This window comes from Argiope bruennichi, chromosome 11, assembly GCF_947563725.1.
Source record: "Argiope bruennichi chromosome 11, qqArgBrue1.1, whole genome shotgun sequence".
NCBI lineage: Eukaryota > Metazoa > Arthropoda > Arachnida > Araneae > Araneidae > Argiope > Argiope bruennichi.
In genome coordinates, this window is record NC_079161.1 from 27564239 (window position 1) to 27586979 (window position 22741).

The window sequence follows — 22741 nt, forward strand, 5'->3', positions numbered from 1 at the left end:
TTGAGTTACAAGATTCATTTGCGAAAAGAATTTCCCACTTTGCGACTTTCAGTGTGAATTTTTAAACGATGCCCAAAGGAACTCAACTTTCTGACTCTGAAAAAGGAAAAATTGTTGCTTTTCGAGAATGTGGATTAAGTGGATGGGAAATTTCAAAAAGAATCAAGAGATCTAAAACGGTGGTTTATAATTTTCTAAAAAATCCTGGCATGTATGGTATGAAAAAGCGAACTGGGAGACCAGAAATTCTCACTCGTCGACAAAAAAGAATGATTGCAAGGAGAGCTTGCGAGAAAAGAGAAACCGCAAATGAAGTTAGACAAAATTTGAGTTTACCATGCTCAACAAGGACTGTTCAAAATGTTTTGAGTAAACATCTTCAAGTTTCTTATGAAAAATTAGTGTCACGCCCCCTTTTTACAAATCATCATAAGAAAAGAAGAGTTTACTTTGCCAAAAAATGCATTTCTCTTGGTCAAAAGTGGGCTGATGTAATTTTTTCGGAAGAAAAAAAGTTCAATCCTGATGGACCTGATGGTTTTCGTTGTTTTTGGTATGATCTGCGAAAGACCAAGGAAGTGTTTTCCAGGCGTCAATATGGTGGTGGCTTGGTTATGATATGGGGCGCTTTTGCGGCAAATGGAACCACTTCAATTGTATTTATCAACCGTAAAATGAATTCGGACAGGTATGTTGATATGTTAGGAGAAAGTTTGTTACCTGAAGCGCCACTAATTACTTCAGGGGACTATATTTTTCAGCAGGATAATGCTTCGATACACGTTTCTACGAGTGCAAAACTCTGGTTTGAAGCTAATTCTGTAAATTTACTTGATTGGCCGGCGAGAAGTCCCGATCTTAATCCAATCGAAAACTTATGGGGACTTCTAGCCCGAGAAGTTTATGAAAACGGCACACAGTATCAATGTACACAAGATCTTGTCGTCGCTATCAAAGACGCTTGGGAAAAAATATCTGTGGACATTTTAAAAGATCTTTCAGGATCTATGACCTCTCGGCTTATTCAAGTTATTGAAAAAAGGTAGTTTTCTTGATTATTGAAACATTTTTTTAAGTATTTTACAACATGCCCTTATAATTTTTTCCGTATTTCCTTTAATGTTAAATTTTGTAAAATCAATATTTTGAAGCTAAATTATGTTTTTTATGTGGTATGTTATTCCAAAATTATGCAGCAGAAGTAAGAAATATAAAAAGTTCATTTCGGTGAAATGGAAACAAAGCATATTTTCATGCAATTACATGTTGTCCTTATACTTTTTTCGTGGACTGTATAGCACATAGAATCGATAGAACAGTTTTTTCATAGGAATTATCGGTTTATCACTTTAGCACAAAAGCAATTATCTCTTTTTGATTGCAACAGATATACAAATTTTGTTTCTATATTTTGGAATTTTGTTCAATATCCAGAAACTGCTTTTTAATGAAAATCCAAGATTCTTGAAAAGAATCAATATAAAGAGATTTTTGTTGCATGAAAGTTAAATACATGGAAATTCCACTGCAGTTTGCATTCAGCGATTGTAAAAAGTGTTACACAGAAATTATTTTTAATGAAAATCTAAGATTCAAAGAAAAGGTTCAATACTATTTACTTTACTCAAAAAAATAGAAAACACTTATTAATGATGTTGAAACTATAAACACTTAAATGGCGGTAAATATTTTTACAACATTAAAATATTGAGTTACAGTAGTTTTATTTATCATTGGATGTTTTTAAAACTGATCATTATTTTTCGATTGGACTAAATGCATAACAAATATGATCAGTTTTTAATTAATAATACATTAATCATGTCGACAAACACAATCGGATTTGAATTATAGTTACTAAATGCCCATAAATTAAATTCAAGGAAGCAGCTTTCAAAAAGGGAAAATTAAGCGTCTTAATTTCATCCCAGTTAATAGCTAGTAAACGGACGACCCACTAGGCGAAATGCGAGATAAAAATTCTCAAAATAGAATATTAATTCTATGACGGCAGTTTTTGATTAGTCTCGTCGGCTCATGAAATTAACTTAGAGGTTTTTCTTTTGCTTCTTTATATATACAGAGGAAACATAAAACGGTTTATATTCATATCGCGTTATAGAAACAAAATAACCGGCGGCGAGGTAAAAACAGACCTCGATTTTTCTTCTCTATTTTTTGTGACTCGTAAATAGGTTTTCGAAGAGACTTTCCAAGCAGTGCGCAGTTAGTATCCAAACAAAACACGTACTGGAAGCCTTTGAGTTTAGCTGCATCAGCTCTGCTCGCAGAAATCGAGTTGCGACTTCTTCAGACACAATATAATTTAAAAATCGTTTGGTCTATATTTTTTTCCCCATTGGAACGTCCGTGAGATGATGGATTTTATCGCCTGATGCGCTTATAGTTAAGCCGCGAAAGTAGCGCGACGGAGGAAAAAATTTTTTGTGTGATTATTTTCGAACTTATTTGTGAACTTTCCCATTATATTCGAAAAGTCTTCTAATGGATATTAGCATGTCAAGAAAAAGACATTTTCTTACTGTTGTAAGTAAACTATTTGGTGCTTTTTTCAATTTTTTTATGAAAAATTTATTGGAAAAATGATAATTATATTTTTGATAATCTTAAAAAGAATACTTAATAAATTAATTTAAAACAAAGAGGTGCATCTTAAACAAATTTATTTTAAACAGAAGCAGAATAATGATTTTTTTCTCTTACTGGAATTTTAGGAGATTAATGAGGGATTTTATCATTTGCTGATCTTTCAGACTGACTTCCCTCAAGATTGTTCGTTCAAAAATAATGTTCAATTTTTTTACAAAAAAAAAAAAAAATCTTAATTAAGAAATTGTTGATAATTAAAAAGAATCTCTCATGTATTTTAATACGGAAAAGACTTTTCAAAAAAATTTTATGTGTAAAATATATTACATGTCCTGAATTTGAAGAAAATTGACTTGAAAACGAATATAGGATAAAAGTTATCTGTAACACTTATATTAAAGAAACATTGATTGGAAATGTCTTAGATGCTGCTTTTATGAAATAAAGAGAATTTTAATAAATAAATTACTTGTATTCTATTCAAGATGTTCTTCAGAAGTGATTCTGAAGAATATATAGCAATATGTTTATTTATCAGAACATATAGCAATATGTTTTTATTTATCAGAAATGTTTTAATTTTAAATGTGTTTTTTTTAATTCAATTTTTCTTCTAGAACTTTGGATATATCTTCATGGAATTAAGTGTTTAATTTTTTGTTATTTAAAGTATTTCAGTGTGTTCAATAACCAAGTATTACATATAAATATTTTAACATAGACAAAAATTATGAATGAAAAAATACGCATTTTTGGAATATAGTTTCCAGTGTTAATCTTGTCACTTTTAACCCTCCAGCTGCGATTTCCGCGTGTTGGCAATCAAATATTTTCTATTGCATCCCGCAATTTTCGCAGTTTAGAGTGTTTTATCTTTATGCTTACAGATTTTTATTATATCATATTATTATCGTATAAAATATAGTTTTAGAACACTTTGTATTCAAAGTGAATATTTTTCAATATATTGCTCAATATTTAAACTTATTTGCAAACATTGCATCTAAATAGTAATTTAAAAAAGATACAATGCCAGAGAGTTAAACTGTTTCTGTTTTCATAATAATAATGCTATTTCATAATAATAATCGTAATGAATACCATCAAAATGCTAATTTTCTGTTGAAAGTTTTTGTGGCACTTTATGTTATGATATATCTATTACTTTCAATAACTTTCACTATCAATCATATTTAGCGAAAAATATATCTATAAATAACATTTTCTGCCGAATAAATTGATTCTTCCTCTGCATTCTTATCATAAATTCCGCGCGCATTCGTTCCGCATGATGTATTTGCATCAGTAAAATATTTCCAAAACATAAAAGGATTAAATGATGAGTATCATGAAATCATTATTTATTAAATGATACTTTGAATGAAAATTTGTGACGAATTTAATATTTGAGAATAATTGTGATTCTCTATACCTTTTTGATTATTAACTTTTATTCGTAATTTATTAGTTTGCACTATTTTATATAAAAATAAGTACCGGAAATTGTATAGAATATTAACCCTTTCACGCGCTTCAAGAAATCGGAAGAATAATGTTAGAAATAGCAAGAAATGGCGTTATTGGAAATGACGTATATTGTTAAAAATGTTCTAAAAATAAAAATTATTATTATTATTAAAATTATTAATGAATTAGTTAAAATTATTGTTATTATTAAAATTATTAATTATTATGATCATTAACTTTTATTTGTAATTTATTCGTAATTTAAAATGTTGTAAAAATTAAAATTATTATTATTATTAAAATTATTAATTATTATGATTATCAACTTTTATTCTTAATTTATTAATTTGCACTATTTTATATAAAAATAAGTACCGGAAATTGTATAGAATATTAACCCTTTCAAGCGCTTCAAGAGTGGAAGAATAATGTTAGAAATGGCAAGAAATGGCGTTATTGGAAATGTCGTATATTGTTAAAAATGATCTAAAAATTAAAGGAGTCCAGTAAAGAATGTTGTAAACCGCAGAGAAACCTTAAAGACTAAAATATAAATGCAGAACGATAATGGTTTTATTATGCAGTTCTAGATTTACAAATTTCAAAAATCTGCTTAATTTTTTTTTAGTTGGCTTATATATTAATTAAGGAAAATTGATTAAATCCGATTTCACAACTCATGAACGTTTATGCGAAACTAATTATTCAATACTTGCAGAATTATACTTAAAAAATTGATTTAAAATATAGTCTCTCATTTTTATTTAATTTTCATCTTCAAACAATTCGAGCATAAATACATTGTGCCGGCTGATGAAAGCTAATTTAATGAAACTTAATTCACAACATATTGCTTATGTTTTAATGAATTTTAATAGTAACAAACTTATTTTGATTTATTTGTTAGTTTTATGTGTCTTATTTTCTTTTTTGTTATAAAAAAACAATTTTACAATCTAATTATTTGTAAATACCATTCTTTCAATAATTCAAATTATAAAAAAACAATTTTACAATCTAATTATTTGTAAATACCATTCTTTCAATAATTCAAATTATAAAAAAATATTTAATGCTCAATTCATTTTTTGTTAAAAATTTTTTTCAGGAAATATTGTAGAAGGCTAGCTAAATCTTTGTAAATATTTTAATAAAAGAATTGGCGATTATCATTTAAATATTTTACTGTTAATATAACTTAATTGATTATGACAGAAATTTTTGGTTAGTTTTCCTTTTTGAAAGTATTTTTCTGTCCAATAACTATTTTGGTCATTTGAATTTTAAAATTGTGCGTTTGCCATTATTAGTAAACATTTGTTTATATATAAATTTTTAAATTATGCAACATATTTTTACTTTATACAAAACTAGCCGCCTATGGCGACCAGCCGGTTCGCCGGTATTACCGCTAGCTACAATTTTCAATGAAATATTTTAAGTAACTGGTCTCTTAATAGATTCTGAAACAAAATATTTTTAATCTTCAAATTTTGATAGTCATACCAAACTTATATTGTTGTTATTTTGTCGTTCAATTTACTATATATATTTTGCTAATTTGTTGTCATTTCCGGTGAAACCTCAACTTTAATTTAAAGTGGAAATGATGAAATTGCAATTAATATAAAAATATTTTTTAATAAAACCAAGCGTTTTATTTTATTTATCATCTTTATTGTTATTTATTTATTATTATTATTATTGGATATGAGTATTGCAAACAGAATCGCTCGATATTTAAGTCTTATGTGAACTACAAAATATTTTTCATAATTTATGTAATATCTCAAACAATAATTCAACAAAAATTTCTCAGATTAGCATAAAATTCACTTTTTAGTTTTGCTTTCAAAAGGATTGTAATGAAATCAATAATAGTATTTTGTTCCGGCCTATAAATATATTTCAAAAATTATGAAGTCTAAATTTAATGCAGTAAGGTTTCATATTCTGAGAAATATTCTGGACACAACAAATTTTAAATAAATGAATGAATGTTTCTATTTTCCACCATCAACTAAGACTTATTTATGAAGTTTTGAATATTAAAAATTTAGAAAAACTCAAACATTTTCATAATCTTAGGCGAATTAATCTTGAGAAACCTGTGTGCTGATTGGCATATTTTCTTTGAAACGATGGATGGAAAATCTAAAATTATCCTTTTTTTATTGAATAGTGATATTCAAATTTTCATAAATCAGTCAGTTTAAGTGATTGGTTTAGTTGATTGGACTCTTTTTATTTAAAATATTAGTGTTTCAAGAGCATTTTGTTATTCGTGATTTCCACAGCAGAAGCTTTATGTAAAATCAAAAATTCGTTATTTATTAGAGCATTTATTGAATCAAGTTACATAAAATATAATCATTTTCCATTTAGACCATTTTAGCAGATCTGTGTCTTACTAAAGGCTTACAAATTAGCTGTGTGGCCCTGATTTGAATGGATATCCTGTTCATATTAAACAAAACTTGCCTTAAAATAAAACTGATTCATTGGATTAATAATATAGAGAGTGTAAAAGATCATAAAATAATTTTTCTTGAATTTATTTTTTAGAAAAAATTATATTTCATATTTGTTTCATTTCCTACAGACACGTGCCGAAAATTATATTTTTGCAGATTTCGTTTCCAAAAAGATTTAATTTATTTTTAGTTGGAGCTTTAATCAATGTGATGGCAACACTTTGAAAAAAGCTAATTTTCCCCATGAATGCGAAACGTGCTCGTGCAGCTTAAATTTTATTTTTATTTTGTACGAAAAAATTTTTTGAAAAATATAGTTAAAATATTTATTTAAAAATTCATTGAAAATAGAAATTTAATTTTAAGGTTAAAACATTGGTATCATTTAAAAGATAAATTTTTGATCTTTAACTTCATGTAAAAATCCTTTTTGTGCAGTAATATTTTCGGAAGTTATAGCAGAAACACTCCAAAATTTCGCTTAATTTTTAAATAAATAAAATTCTAATTAAAAATTCGAAAAAATAACCCCCAGGTGCACATTCCGGGCCTCCAAGGTATAGACGTGCCAAATTTGGTAGCTGTAGGTTGAATGGTCTGGTCTGTAGAGCGCCAACACACACACACACATTGAGCTTTATTATAAGTATAGATATGAACAAATATTTATTTATGTAATAATTTTTATTTTGGCATTTACCAATGTTATAAACACAGAAGTAAATAATGCAAAAAAATATGACTGCATTGGTGCAATATCATTACATTGTTTTGAAGAATAACAACTTATAAAATTTTTTCTTACACAATTCAGTATGTTCTACACCTTTCTAATAGTACATTAGTAAATTTTTAACTAATTATTTTTAAAAAAAACCCAAATGAATAATAAAATTGAAATAAATTTTTTCGGATATTATTGCCAGACAAAATATCGACCGTTTTTGTTCGCCGTAATCCTTTTCTGTAAACCAAAATATTGTGTAACTGTATAAACTTGTTGGTTATTAGCATTATAAGCAAAACTTATTATGGCAAAAAGTTTGAATACCAGTTTAAATACTTGTTTCGAATAAAATTTAAATGCTCAATAGAATTTTAATTAATAATTCAATACAAAATTTTAAGAAAAAAATCAATTATTTTTTTCGGAATATTTAATTTTAGTTTCATTAAGTATTTATTTAGTTTAATAATTTAGAAGCTAAAACTTTCGTAAATTTGAATTATGATCAAACTGCGCATGAACTGATATCTCTTTTCCCGAAATATTAGTACCAGACCAACTTCAGAATATTTGACTCAGAATACAACATTCGGCATACATAGACTAACATGCTCTCCATTCTTTAGACTACCCTGATTTTTTTAAAAACGCATTTTTGGAATATGTCTGTATGTCTATGATAAAATATAACTAAGAATCTCACTGAACTAGGTGGTTGAAATTTGGTAAATGATCATTATATCAAATTTGTAGATTTCTATCAACTTGCATGTAAAATCACTTTGGAGAAAGTGTGTCTGTCCGACTATTTGAATAGAACTGAACACGATAAATACAAAATGAAGAGAGCTAGATGGATAAAATTCGGTACACAGATTTAATATCTGTAGTGTTAAAATCTTTCAAATTGTGAGCCAAATCCAACAAGGAGTTGATCGTCTGTTGGGCTGTACTTTCAGAAACATATAACTTCAATAACCACAAGGACGCAATGATTTAAATATTTCGAATTTGTTATGGCATTTCGCGACTACATTTGTGATTTTGTATCAAATTTTGTTACAATCGGTTGGGGAAAACGTGTTTAAAACACAAATTTAATTTTTGGATATTATTTTTTACATTCCATATATTAAACTTGGCGAAGATGACTCGATAGATTCAGTAAAAATGCTAAATTCACGCCAAAGGTTAATATTTCGTAACTGTTGAACGCCAATTCCGTGCAAGATGGTCCCTGATGTTACGCTAAGTCCGCATTCTTTTTTCTTCAGGGGTGGGGATAACACCTTTAATTGAGAGTGTGCGAGAAAGTTTTGGGAAAACACTCATGCTGGCTTACGTTCTTGTAAATGAAGTATACAACGAAATCGTCCTTGATATTTTGATAAATCTTTATAATTTAGACCACCCTGAATCCGAAGAACTATTAATGCATTCATTTGAAGAAATAAAGCCATTTTATTATTATTATTATTATGAAATTTCGTTTCTTTATTTCTGTGATAGCACAAAGAAAGAATTACACGAATGAAACCTGAACACGACAATTTAAAAACGGCCTCAATTGAGCGATGAAATTTGGTTTGTCGTCTTAATATCAAATTTGTAAATATCTATCAAAATTTTGTTGAAACCTACCGAAGCAAAGTCTGTCTCTCTGTGTGTCCGTTTACATAAGAATAGGACAGTTCAGAAATGTAAAAGAGTTATATGAAGGAAATTTGTTGTACAGTTTCATCTTCAAAATTGTCGACCGCTATTAACTTTTAGGGCAAATATATCCAATAGGAAGTTATTTGTTGGGTTGCATATTTGCATATATGTGAACGCGGTTACTCAGAGACACAATGACGTAGATAAGCGAAATAAATTATGCTGTTTTATGGCCAAAATTATAGATCTGAGTCGAAGTTTTTATCTAATCGACTGAAAAGGCGACATCCAAAATATATGTCAGTTTTCTTCATCGTACAATGAAGCACAAAACGCATTATATATCATCGTTATATCTTTAAATCGGAGAAGGCTGCATTCGAGATTACGGACTGCAGTAACTGTCGAGGTTTGCCGCTTCTATTGCCTGCCTTATTATAACTCTATTATACATTCAAGGGATGGAAATGAGGATAGAAGAGTACCTAAAAGAAGACGTTGAATGTCTAAGTATAAGAGAAAGTCGAAGGGAGAACCCACTAGTACAGTGGAACCTGCTTAAGGATCATAATTCGTTTTCGAATCTTATGCTTAATGCAAAATACTCGTTAATAGAAGCAATTTTTTTTCCGTAGAAAAAAATAGGACAATGCTTACCTTTCCAAAAAAATACGCAAACGAAGTTATTATAATGTACTTTATTATTTATAATGAATGCTTTCTTACAAGAAAACTATATAAAGACATTTGTCTTTGATTATATTTCAAAATTTGGCAAAAGTCAGACAAATCATTACAGTTAAATGAATTTGTAGTGCGCATAGCTTCTATCTTATTAGAACGTGCTTGTCAATGCAAGAAGCAACAATTTCCCACAATTTCAGCATCTATATTAGTTAATTGAAAAGTTGTTGCTTTATGAGTCATCATTTCTTCCTCTTCTGTTTCATCATTTCCTCCGCAGCCCTCTGCTGTGACACATAATGCAGATTCATTAAGGTCTTTGATATTTTTGGCTATGTTCTTCCACCAACTCATCGTTGTTTTTGTTATCCACCTTTAGCCTCATAATCTTAGCCAGAGACACAATCTCGTCAATTAAGGCTCCATAGGTACTTGATCAAATTCCCAGAGTCTCACCCCGCGCACTCCTCACCGCGCGTTCTGCGAAACATCGCTCGTTGTGTGAGCCACTTTTCACCGTTTCGTTTTGCTCCTTCGACAACGCTATTCGCCCAAAACTTTTGCCATATAGATATAAGATTTCTCTTCAAACAAGCGATCAATACAGAGTAATACAGACCATTCCAGCATGTGACGGCACGATGTCTCATCACCACGCGTTCTGCGAAACATCGCTTGTTGTGTGAGCCACTTTTCACCATTTCGTTTTGCTCGTTATGCAAAATACTTGTTATGCGAGGTGCTAGATAACCGAGGTTCGACTGCATACAAGATTGGATAAAACATGCATACTGCCTGTCGACAGATTTGGTATAAAATTTGTCATTAACCGCAACTTTTATATAAATATAACGTATTTAAATTCATCTGTTTACCTTCTTACGTTTTTGAGTTATCTGTTCATATAAACAAGACTAAACAGACCGACGGACAATCACCGTATAATCAGACTTGGTTCAAAAAATTTAATGTAGATCAACAATTCTGGTGAGAAAACCAGGACTAAAATTCCTTTTCTTGGTGAGAGTGCGCGATGTGAACGTAATTATACGAACGGTCGGACACACAGACAGTTTTTATTTATTTATGACAAGATTTCTATTAACGTCTGCTATTGTAACCTTAAAGACCACGTACTAGTTTCAACCACCTCTCTCGTTGTTTTGAGTAATTGTGTTCACACATTAACAGACAGACAGGCATAATACCCAAAATGGATTTATGAATTTGGAGTGATCTAAAATATGGAGAGTCGCCAAAATTATTTAATTTTTTTTTTAACGATCGCGAAATTTTCTCTTTCAATTTTTCATATACGAAAAGCAAAAAGTAGTTTAAAAAAATACTGATACCTGATTGTCTTTGAATCGGCGAATCGCTATAAGAGTTGCCCTTTCTCATAACTCCTATACCGCACTAAAATTTCACTCAGGCATTTTTAATATCTATGTCCATTAATAATAAAAAAGAACGGGTGAGCGCATGAGTTTGTGCGTGTTGGCGTTCTGCATGCCAGACCATTAGATTTACAGCTACCAAATTTGATAGAAATATATCTTGAGGGATGTGAATTTTGGAGCCATTTTTTATTGATTAAAAATCGAACGGGATTTTTGACAGTTATTATTGTAGAAATGTTATATACAGATAGAGTTGATTGGAGCATTTCCGATAAATGTGTCTTCTTTTTACTTTCTTGCATGCGTAGTATAGAGAAGGTCAAAAATTCGAACTGGAGATTTTGAGGAATCTTCACATTTTAGACCTCCCTCAGTTCGAAAAGAACATTTTTAGAAAATGTTCTTCCGTTTGTCTGCGACAGAGATAACTCAAAAACACTTTAAGCTAAACGGTAGAAATTTGGTGTACAGTTTTTACACCAAATTTGACGATGTCTATCGAATTTTAAGCAAAAACCTATCAGCGGAAGTCTGTCTATTCGGCTATTCGAATATATATAAAAGCAATAATTACAAAACGAAGAGTACTAGATAGACAAAATTCAGTACGCATATTTAACGTCTACAGTGTAGACAGTTGTCAAACCGTGTGCCAAATCCAACTGAGAGTTGTTTGTTGTTCCTTATGACATTTGCCATGGGCAAGCCCGCTGTTACGAAGACAGTGATTTAAGCCGGAGGGGGAACGTCTCTTTTTTTTTTATAGTAGCGCCAACTAGGGCCAAGAGTACGACTTTGCTACTCACGCTTCACTCATTCGCTTACACAACCCCTTTCTACAGGAGGGCACATTCACACATCTCACAGAAAGAACACCCATGCCCACACCGGGACTCGAACCAAAGACGCCAAGATCACGGGGAAGACGCGCTACCTTTACGCCAGGACGCCGGCCAACTGTGGGTTGATCTGCACTTTCAGAAACATGGAGGTTCGATAACTCAAAAAAGCAATGACTTAAATATATTAAATTTTTGTGGATACAAGTGCAGTTTTGTGTCACATTTTTATTTCGTTCAGTTGGAAGACACGCATATAAAACACAAATTCTACCTTGGGATATTATTAACCGCATACCAGGGATGAATCGCCAAATAACTCGCCAAAGATCACACGATAGATTCAGAAAAATGCTAAATTAACCGCATGCCAGGGATTAATCGCTAAGTAACTCGCCAAGGACCACACGATGGATTCAGTAAAAATGCTAAATCCATGCCAAAAATTAGTATTTCGTAACTAATATTTGCCATGCCACGTAAAGCGTTCTCTAGTATGACAAGTGTATTAGAGACTATGCGAGAAAGTTTTGGGGAGACCTCACCCATTGGTTATTAGTAGAGATGGACATATAGCAAACATAATCAGAAGCACGATAAAATATAATTCTTTTATATGATACATTCAAAGAGCATCTTTGTCTTGAGATGCACATTCCCATCATCAGAACAGTCCACACAGGTGAAAAACAAGGTGGTGCCAATCATCAGAACAGTTCACACGGGTGAACAACAAGGTGGTGCCAATCATCAGAACAGTCCACACGAGTGAACAACAGGGTGGTGCCAATCATCAGAACAGTTCACAATAGATAAAGGGTAAACTGAGTGACAGTGAAATCATCCCAGTAATTTTTATCGTTTTTAAATAATATCTGCCGGAAATATTATAGCTCGAAACTGATTTTCACAGCGTTTCAAAATTTAAACTAGCAAGAATATCCCTTTAAAATTTTCGCGCATACTCTCTTGTAAAGGATTTATTTATAGTCCCCCTGTGAGAAGAATTATGTACATTGGGTAAATCTGTGAACACTCAGATTTTTATTTTTAGAGTTTCGCACGTGAGAACTATATATTTCAGAATATTAATAAAAAAAGTGGCATTTGTATATTTAATGCATGGTATCGCGAAAAAAAGTTGAAATTATCGATCCTTGGAGTGATTCTCACTGTGACTTTTGGTACTTTTGTTTTTGATTTGCCATTGGCATGCATTTAGCACACAAGTATCAGAAAACCGAATATATATTTCAGTTTTCATTTTTCCCAACCGAATGAGACCAAAATTTGACATAGAACTACAACTCACTTTTTAAACTCACACTCACTTTTTTTTGACATAGTGTTACAAAATCACTTTTTAAATTTCATGTCTTCAAACTCTTGCGTTTTTAATTTATTGCGTTTGCGTGCATATAACGGTACTTGTCCGACAGTCGATCAACGTTCAAAGAATTTAGTTCAAAATTCAATGGGAATTTCTATATTTAGACGGTAAATCAGTTCACCCATTTTTAACTGTGTAGTTCTTTATGCTTTCTAACTATCAAATTCAATTATACTCGGGTAATCAAATTTTTTCTTAATATTTTTCATTCAAAAATTGATTAAAATCCATATGCAAAATTTTACCTATTTAGCTCAAAGCGTGTTTGACTTATCATATTCTCAGAGAGACATATTTCCAAACATATGTTTTTCGTATTACAAGCGTTCTGAACCGTGGAAATTTGTCAAAATCACGATTTTGAATTTTTTCGAGGATTTCAAACCATTCTCTTTGTTCATTTTGCACACGATAAACAAAGAGAATAGATTCAGTTGCTGCACAAACTTTTCCTGGTAGTTGATAACTTTGCATAATTTTCAACAACCGATTTCATTATTACAAAGAAATTCAAATCGTTTTCATATCGATTCACCAAGTATTTAATCTCGAGGACTCGGAGAAATTTTTTTCTTGTTATCTGTGAAGTTTATATTGAAATCTTATTAAAGTGAAAGACACAGCATGCAATTTGAAGATAGATTATCTTTAACTGTACAGTCAAACATTTTTAAAGGCATTATTTCATTCACTACATCATTAGATTTTACGTTTTTAAGAGCCGGCGTCCTGGCATAGGGGTAGCGCGTCTTATCCTTGATCTGGGCGTCATGGGTTCGAGTCCCGGTTCAGGCATGGTTGTTCTCCCACTGCTCTATCTGTGAGTTGTGTGAATGTGCCCTCCTGTTAAAAATGGTTGTGTTAGCGAATATATGTGTCATCTTCGTATGAGCTAGAAGTCAGACTTCTGCCCTCGGGTGCCCAGGGGCTTTGCCCTCAGAAACTATTCCACAAATTGGGCTTAAAATCGCTGACAATTTGTGAGCGGCCTTGTAAAGTGGCCAAAGAAATGACACATTTTCAATTTAAGAAAAGGCATATAGATAATTGAGTAGGTGTGTGTTGGCGTTCAGCAGGACAATTTTATAGAGGTTTTAAATTTGATATATATATGGTTTGAGGGATGAGAATGTGAACCTCAAACTAATTTTTTAAGAAAAATGTCTCTTTTGAATTTCATTTCATCCAAATTGCGTGAGTGGCAAAGTCGTACTCGTGGTCCTAGTTGGCGCTACTAAAATAAGAAACGCAACCCCCTATCGGCTTAAATCGCTGTCTTCATAACAGCGGGCTTGTCTAAGTGCCATAAGAAACAACACGTTTTTAAGGCATCGTTATGCCGTAAGACTCGGTTCCATTAGGAAAGTTCACGTATACAATAAACAGAACCAGTGTAAGGCTATTAAAATGATAGTACTTGACTATCACAATTTCATTTTCAAAACGTCTTGTTAAAGATGTGACTGATATGAGACTCAATTATAAATAACGGATATGAGATTCAATTCAAATCAAACGTAAGAAAACTTCCCATCGAACTAGCTTGTTGCCAAAGGCAGTTAGTAATAATTATTTTTCAAAAATGTCTAGCATTTTTTTGAGATTAAAAAGAAAGCCGACAGGAAACTTTAGTCATGAAAACATTCCGTTAGATCAGCCGTTTCAGCAAGAGATTTAAATTCAGGTGAGATATAGGTCGCCAGTGTGCAGTGAAGTCGAAAACGGGGAAGAAGAATAGCAAAGAGTGGATTAGTGTCGCCAAAGAAACGCTCAGAACATGCCTCCCTCTCTTTGATAGACGTTGCGATGTTGTCAGCTCCTCTACCGATTGGGTGAGTCAATTCTTATTTGATTCGAACCCTTATCGTTTGATAAAAGAACATTGACTCGTGTTAAAATGTTTTTTAAAATTTGCCAGCTGATGGTGTTGGGTTGGAAAACAAAACAAACTGGAAGTTCATGGACCTAATTACTTCTATAACAACCACTGCATTCTTTTTACTTTCTGGTTTATGAAGTATAGAAAGAGAAAGCTTCGTATTCTCCAAACCATTCGATTTTGAGATTTTTGATGAATCTAAAGATCTTGTCCTCAGACTTCCCGGAGTCACATACATTTAGAATTATATCCGTCCATTAACACGCTACCTCAACAACGTCTTGAACTTGGTGGAAGAAATTTGGTATGCAGGCTTTGCACCGATATTGCAGTTTCTCTTAAATTTTGAACGAAATTCATTCATAGGAATTCTGTCTGGTTGTAAGTGAGTGCGATAAATACAAAATTATGCATCCAAGGTCTAGATGCAAAAAATGTGATGCAAACATTTAGAGTCTGAACTGTCAATCAGTATCAAATTTTGAACCAAATTTGAACAATATGTCGATCTATCTTATGCATGTAAACGTGATGTCTCGAAGCGCAACAACTTTTGATAAATGAAATTGGCATGCGACTTTGTTGCCAAAATCGGAGCTCTTCGTTCAAATTTTGTTTCCATTCATTTTCTCCTTGAAAACAAAGACACCCAATATGTATACTAAGTCTAAGTCTAGATGCCTAAAGTGGAGTCCACTTTTAGCATATCAAGTCTAAATCAGCATTAAATTTTGAACTAAATCCATCAATGAGTTGATTGTTTGTCGGTCTGTCACATGCATTTAAACGTGATGTCTCACATCGTAACACATAAATAAAATTCGGTGTGTAACTTTGTTGCCAAAATCGGAGCCCTATGTCTTGTGTTTTGGATTGAGATGCGTGAGGATTGAACCTGGGACGTTGTGGCTCGCAGTCCAGTAACATGATCATGATACAAAAGCAATCGCCCGTGCAGCGTAGTTGTTAACTGGCTCATACGCTTTCACAACAGTTTAATTTTAATTTCATTCTATGAAAATCCCCATCAAATTTATATTTCTTATTCAATTGTTTCATCATAATACGAAGCATAAAACGCTCACTATCGTGATTTCTGTATATAAAAGAATTAAGTATTCGGAATATTCACTATCTTATCCTTAGTTCATATTTTTTATATTCACAACAATAAAATTATCTCTTATATTAGGGAATAAGCAAGAAAATTTCTAGAAGATCACACCCGCTTAATTAAAATGGTATATTTGTTTAGTAATTCCCTTATAACAAAGGACAAAATTGTAGTATTTTTGTATAATATTAAAAAATTTATTTCAACAAATCCGAAGGCAAAAATAGATTACACTCTAGTACAAGAGATATACAGAAATAAAGTATTGAACTTGTCAAACAATGCATTGGCCAGATTTTAAAAACTAATTTTCATATTTTAGATCTTTCTGAGACTGAAAAACACATTTTTAAAATTATATTTATTTTTTCCATCTGTGAACAAAATAACTCAAAAATATGTTGAGTTTGGCGGATGAAATAAAGTTTGTAGTCTCTATAGCAAATTTGTGGATTTTTGAACAAAATCCATTTACAATAAGTCAGCTTGTTTAAGTACTTATTGATATTATAGCTTTAAAATATAAATAGACAGATGAAATGAAATTCCGCACTAGATTTGTTATTGAGGTATCCGCCTATATTAAAAACCCGCTTTTGATCGAAAATCACATGAATTCTTTTTTATCTGAAAACCTATTCTTTCAGATACTCAAAACAATTTCCATTTTATGTCTACGATAATTAGAAATGGAACTAAGGACATTTTAATACAATAAAGCTGAAATTGGAACTACAGTTAAACCGAGTTTACCGAACGCCTCTCGCTTAACCAGCGATGTTTAGCAGAAGGAGTGGCGAGGAGACACCGCGACGTCAGATGCTGGAATTGGCATGTATCAGTCTGTGCTTACACTTGCTTGAAGAGACTCCTTATGTCTATATGTAAGAATAGGCCGAATAGCGTTGTCGAACACGACTCCAGTAAGTGCTTGTACAGACTTAATCTATGAGACTCTGGACAAGATTATGGGAATAAAGGTGAATCGGAACGACGTTGATTCGAATGTAACCCAAAACCACCGATGAATTTAAGAACCTGCGTTCTCTGTTACAGCAAAAGACTGCGAAGGAGATTTGATCAGGAAAGAAGGAAATAAAAGACTCTACAGAGCAACAACTTCCTTGTAAAAGTGTGGGAAGATTCTATAAATGTAGGAAATTATTGCATCGTCCGTTGAGAAGCAACATCCTAATAAGGCAATAGCTATGTGTACTACAAATTCCTGTGAATCAAATTAATACAAATTAATGTAATCATTTTCACCGAATTTTGAGACGTAGGCAAAGTCCTAAATTTGTTTGAATATTTTTTTTCTTTTTCGTAATAGTTAGGTATTGTCTTACTTTTACATAGATTCGTTTAGAAAAAAAATTGAATCGCTTATCTAGTATTTCAAATTACGAAATTCGGAAACGTAATATGATTGTTAAATGAGGTCTCGATCAAGAGAGAAGGTACGATATCCTTCTAGTAACTTCTTAACCCTGTTATGGACTCTATAAAAACAAGATTCACAAATGAGTAATTGAATCGGGTGCAGAGTAGTTGAGTGAAACCTCTCTTTAGAGTGTTGATCTCCAGAGAGTTCTTTCTACATGCTTTGTTCCAGTTGCGGTTGTTTAATAGCAATATTCTACTTGGGTGATGCTGTTTTTGTATAAACTTCGACTGTGTTTTGCTACTGTGAACTCATGCTTTCATATAGAATAAAGCGCCATTATTTGTAATTGAGCCTGTTGGACTTGTAACTGGACGGGTTTTCCGTAACTATATTATCTTATTATTTCATAATTCTCGTAGTTTGTAATTTATATAAATTTGTTAGGCAACTTGGTTAATAACATCGTAATTGACCTAGCTAAAACTCTTAGCCTGCAACCCTAAGCAGCTATCTGCCTATTTGAGCCGCTGAGCAACGCTACAATGATAATGCGCAAACTGTTAACAGTTTAAAGTCGATTGCTAAATATTTAAACGGTGAATCAGAAAGTAAAGCGATGATTCGAACACTGTAGGATGAAACATAAATTTTGCGACAGCTAAACTATTGCATTATAATTCAAAGTACTTTACATTTGGATTGTACCGAAAGTAGATGATCTTCTTGAATCTGTTTCATCTGGAACGGATTTCCTAATTTTTTTTTTCCGAATATTTTATACCACTCGAATAATCTTGTTTTTGATAAACAGTTGTCTTTAAAGGCGTTTTCAGTATCTAAAGAATCTTTTATATCAGATACTCAATTGCTAAGACAAATTCAATGTATTTTATTCAATAACAACCGTCAGCTCGGGAGATCGATGAAAATTAAAATTCTATTAAAAATTAATCTATTTTCAGATGTTGATATGGAATTAAATACTAAGTGTTATCAGATGTTTATGTAAGTAATGAAACAAAAGTTTGCGGACGATTTTCTCGTGTAAATGTAATTTTGTTTTAAAAATAATTACGTAATCACTCGAACGGATTTACTAGAACTTCAGAGTTGTGCAGTCCCGGCGTTTTAGTACTGTGGGAAAAATTTCATTGCCAAAATGCTCTGTCGGCAAATTCCTTTAAAGACTATATAAGCTTAGAGCACTTTCTCACGGTTTTTTTAAACTTTTATTTTTATTTTTTTAAATGTTATTATTATTTTGCTTTCTTCCTTTACACTAGGTTCATTGCACTACTTTCGCCATTACTTTAACAAGGAGATCTTGGCAAAAGTAAAATTTTATTGGTTCCTTAAATAGTATAGATGAATAAACATCTTCATACCTGTTTTTTTAAAAGAATAATTTACACACATGCTCGATTAACTAATTTTTTTTTATAAAAAAGGAAATCAGTAAACTTATAAATATAAAACTCTGTTATTCATTAGCTTATAATTGTATCAATAGATTATCCAAGAACATACGTCATGTTCATTTTTATCCTTTTATAACCATTTTCAAGATTATCCATCGTCATCTCGCATTCATTTCCACGGATATTCGGGAGTTTACTGTATTTATTTATTATTAGAATAGATTAGTGAATATGGATTTTGTGGCGTCATATTTGTTGAATTTTTAATCATAAATTCATGAATGTAAAAGTGTGTTATATTGTTAGAAAACTGATAAATTATCTCGCCACATTCACATGGTTTTCGTTCAATTGCTTCATTCTAACAAAGTAAAACATTCACATTTGTTCACTATTAACACTTAGGGTTAATCCAGATACTCTTGTTTTTTATAAACAGTCATTTTTAATTTTTTTTGAAAGAGTTCAAATGTTTTTTGAAGTTGGAATTGTATTATTCGATAACAAAATTTATCGTATATTTTTCGTTAAATTACATTTACCATCTTGGGAAAAAATCAAAGTTAGAATTCTTATCTCAACTAATTTTTAAACGTTGAAATGAAGTCAGTTACTGAGTATTGCTTGATCCTTGTATATATCATGAAAATATGTGATAATAGTTTGCAATTACTATTTTACTGCAATTACTGCATTAATCATTGTTTTTGTAAAATTTGTTTGTAAAATTTTAAGCCAAGGGTGCGTATCTTGTTTTTCAGTAGCGCCATCTAGTCCCAAGAGTACGACTTAGCTACACACACGTAATAGACAATCGACCTCTCAACTTGAAGGTCAGAAAAAAAGAATCTTAAAGTTACTTAGTTTAAGAAATTCAAATATGATGACTCTAAGAAAAGGTCATTAGATGTTTAATTTATCATGTACTGTCTGAAATATATTTTATATTGCTAAAGTATGCTGCCGCGCATTCAGGAATTTTGAAGTTCCAGACAGCACAAATCAAGAGATTTCGGCTTTAATAACAAGTCAATTTATTTTCAAATTTTAAGAAATGCGTAAAATTATAAATGGGTTGAAATGTGAAATTAAACTGACCTGTAGTTAAAAGAGACTCATAATGTGAATTTACGAGGGTCGCAAAATGAATAAATCCGCCACTATGACACAAGCATGCAGAGAAAATGAAAATGAACAGATGATTCTAGGTTACTGCCTGTCTTATTTTTCCTACTTTGTTTATAAATAAATGAAATAAATTATTCCTCTACAAGAATCATTAATATAAAAAGATTTATGGTTCAATTGTGAATTTAATTGAGCAATAAATCTGTCAACTTTCTATAACAAAGTAACAAATCGGTTGTTTACGAAAATAGAAACCAATCGTTGATATCTAGAAATTACTATTATATTTTTATTCATAAGTATTTATTTTCCATTAATTATATGTAGCGTATTGGATATAAATGGTCGATCGTCGTAAATCATTTTGTAGAGGGAACTGGGAAAATAGTGAAGGAAAATAGCTAGAGGGCGCTTTTTTGTTCTTTCTTGTATTTTTCTTCAGTATGGAATATTTTATATATTGATTCCTTTCTTTTAGAACTATTTTTGTAACAGCGTTTCACTATCTTTCTCGTTTTTTTTTTTTTTTTTTTTTTTTTTTTTTTTTTACGATTTGACCCATCATCACAACTTTATGTACCCCAAAACCATCCTCATCCCATAATGTCCCATAATACGGGTAAAGGGTTAACACTATAGCATAGAAATATTTTATCCTTATTAGTGATATAAAAGTGGTACAGTTTATTGGTAATTATACACATTTAAATAAATTTAAAAAAATTGTACATACATTTTATAAGAACTTTGTGATTGCTTGGCAACATTCATTAATTTATAATTCAAGTCAAAAGATAACAATAAGTCCGAACTTATACTGCGAAAATATGTTCTTTGGCTTATTTTTACTTTCTAGTATACGATATATGGAGAAAATATTGTAATTGTAAAAAAAAAAAAAAATTAACTTGAGATTTTGACGATGTTTACATTTTAAACATTCCTGAGTTCTAAAAGCACATTTTTGGCATTACATCTGTTAGTCTCTCTATCTGTGACAAAAATTATTCAAAAAGTTTTCAGCTAGACGGATGAAATTTGGCATACGGTCTTTACAGCAATTTTGTAAATTTCTGTCGAAGTTTGAGCAAAATCCATTGAGAGAAAGTCTGCCTGTATATAATGATATACTATAATGTAATATATAGATGCAGCACAAACATATATAGTATAAACATCAATCAAATTTTGAGTCAAATTCAACAAGGGATTGTCCATCTGTTGGTTTATACTTTCAAAATCATGTCAATGCGATAACTCAATAGAGGAATGATTTAAATATATCAAAATTGGTATGTTTGATTACATTATCTGTTATTGTTGTTTCTAATGGCACTTGTCGTAGACACGCCCACTGACTTAAGAAATCAGTAATCTTAAGCCAAGTGTGCGTATCTTGTTTTTCAGTAGCGCCATCTAGTCCCAAGAGTACGACTTAGCTATACACACGTCACAACCCTTTTTACGAGGCGGACTTCATTCGTGCATTTCATTCACTCATCCACAAATTGTAATTTAGACGTGAATCAGAGAACTATCATCCCTCATCTAATTACTCTAGTAAAGTGATATTACTTTCGATTAGGAGGATTTTGTGACCACAACAGATTTATACGTGCACCAGTCACTACACATACGGAGAGTCTTCGACCACGAATGCAGTATCTATTGACTGCAATTGTTATTCTGTGTGAAATTTTGGTCTCAATCTGTTGGGAGGGGGAACGTCTAAAACATTAATTAGATTTTCAGATACTGTTAAACCACATGCCATGGAATAATCGCCAAATAACTCGCCAAGCATGGCACTATAGATTCAGAATAAAATGCCAAATTTAGGCCAAAGGTTAATATTTTGTAACTATTGTACTCCGGTGCTATTCAAAGCGTTCTTTCCCTTATCCACGATCCACAATTTTTTGCTGGGAATCGGAACACCTTTATTAGAGAGTATGCGAGAAAATTTTGGAGAGACCTTTCCTATTTTAAGTAAGTGTATAACGGGAAAGCCGTCTTTCACCAATGCGGTACTTCTAAACGAGAATAGAATTGAGGGTGGATTGTTGCAAGTTCAATTATTCTCCTTTTATATATGCTCATATTGAGATGAAGGCTTTTTTCTTTCCTAATTTCAAACACAATTTAGAGGAAGCATAGTGTAAGACCGAGGGTATATATTCGTGGGTCAATCAGGTTTACGGTTTTAGAGATTCAATCATACATATTTACGCATTTCAGAAACTACATGCCATAGCGGAATTAATGCTAATTATTAAAACAGCAATATAAGCAGAAATAACTTTAATTTAGTAAATAATTTGAATTTTACTGCCCTTGACGAAAATACCAGTAATATACAGAATATTTTAAATCTTTTCAAAATATCATTAGCCTCATTTAATGGTGAATATTTTTTTACGTAATACAATATATAATAGAATTGCATATTTATTTTTTATGAAGTGCACCAACAATATTAGCATGAGCTAAACAACATTTTCTGGTAAATCACTTTAATATTTTCGTTTAAAATATAGCTCAGATGACAATGATGCGATTCGGTTTAGAGTA

General features: G+C 31.3%; 1 protein-coding gene across 1 annotated transcript in view; it reads left to right on the forward strand.

Moving 5' to 3' along the window:
- The first annotated feature begins 2247 nt into the window (after positions 1 to 2247).
- LOC129957668 (sodium-dependent proline transporter-like) overlaps positions 2248 to 22741 on the forward strand; it is a 304437-nt gene continuing 283943 nt past the window's right edge. The window contains exon 1 of the mRNA XM_056070116.1: positions 2248 to 2547. Coding sequence (XP_055926091.1) covers positions 2506 to 2547 — 42 coding nt within the window. The 5' untranslated portion in view covers positions 2248 to 2505. The remainder of the gene's footprint in view (positions 2548 to 22741) is intronic.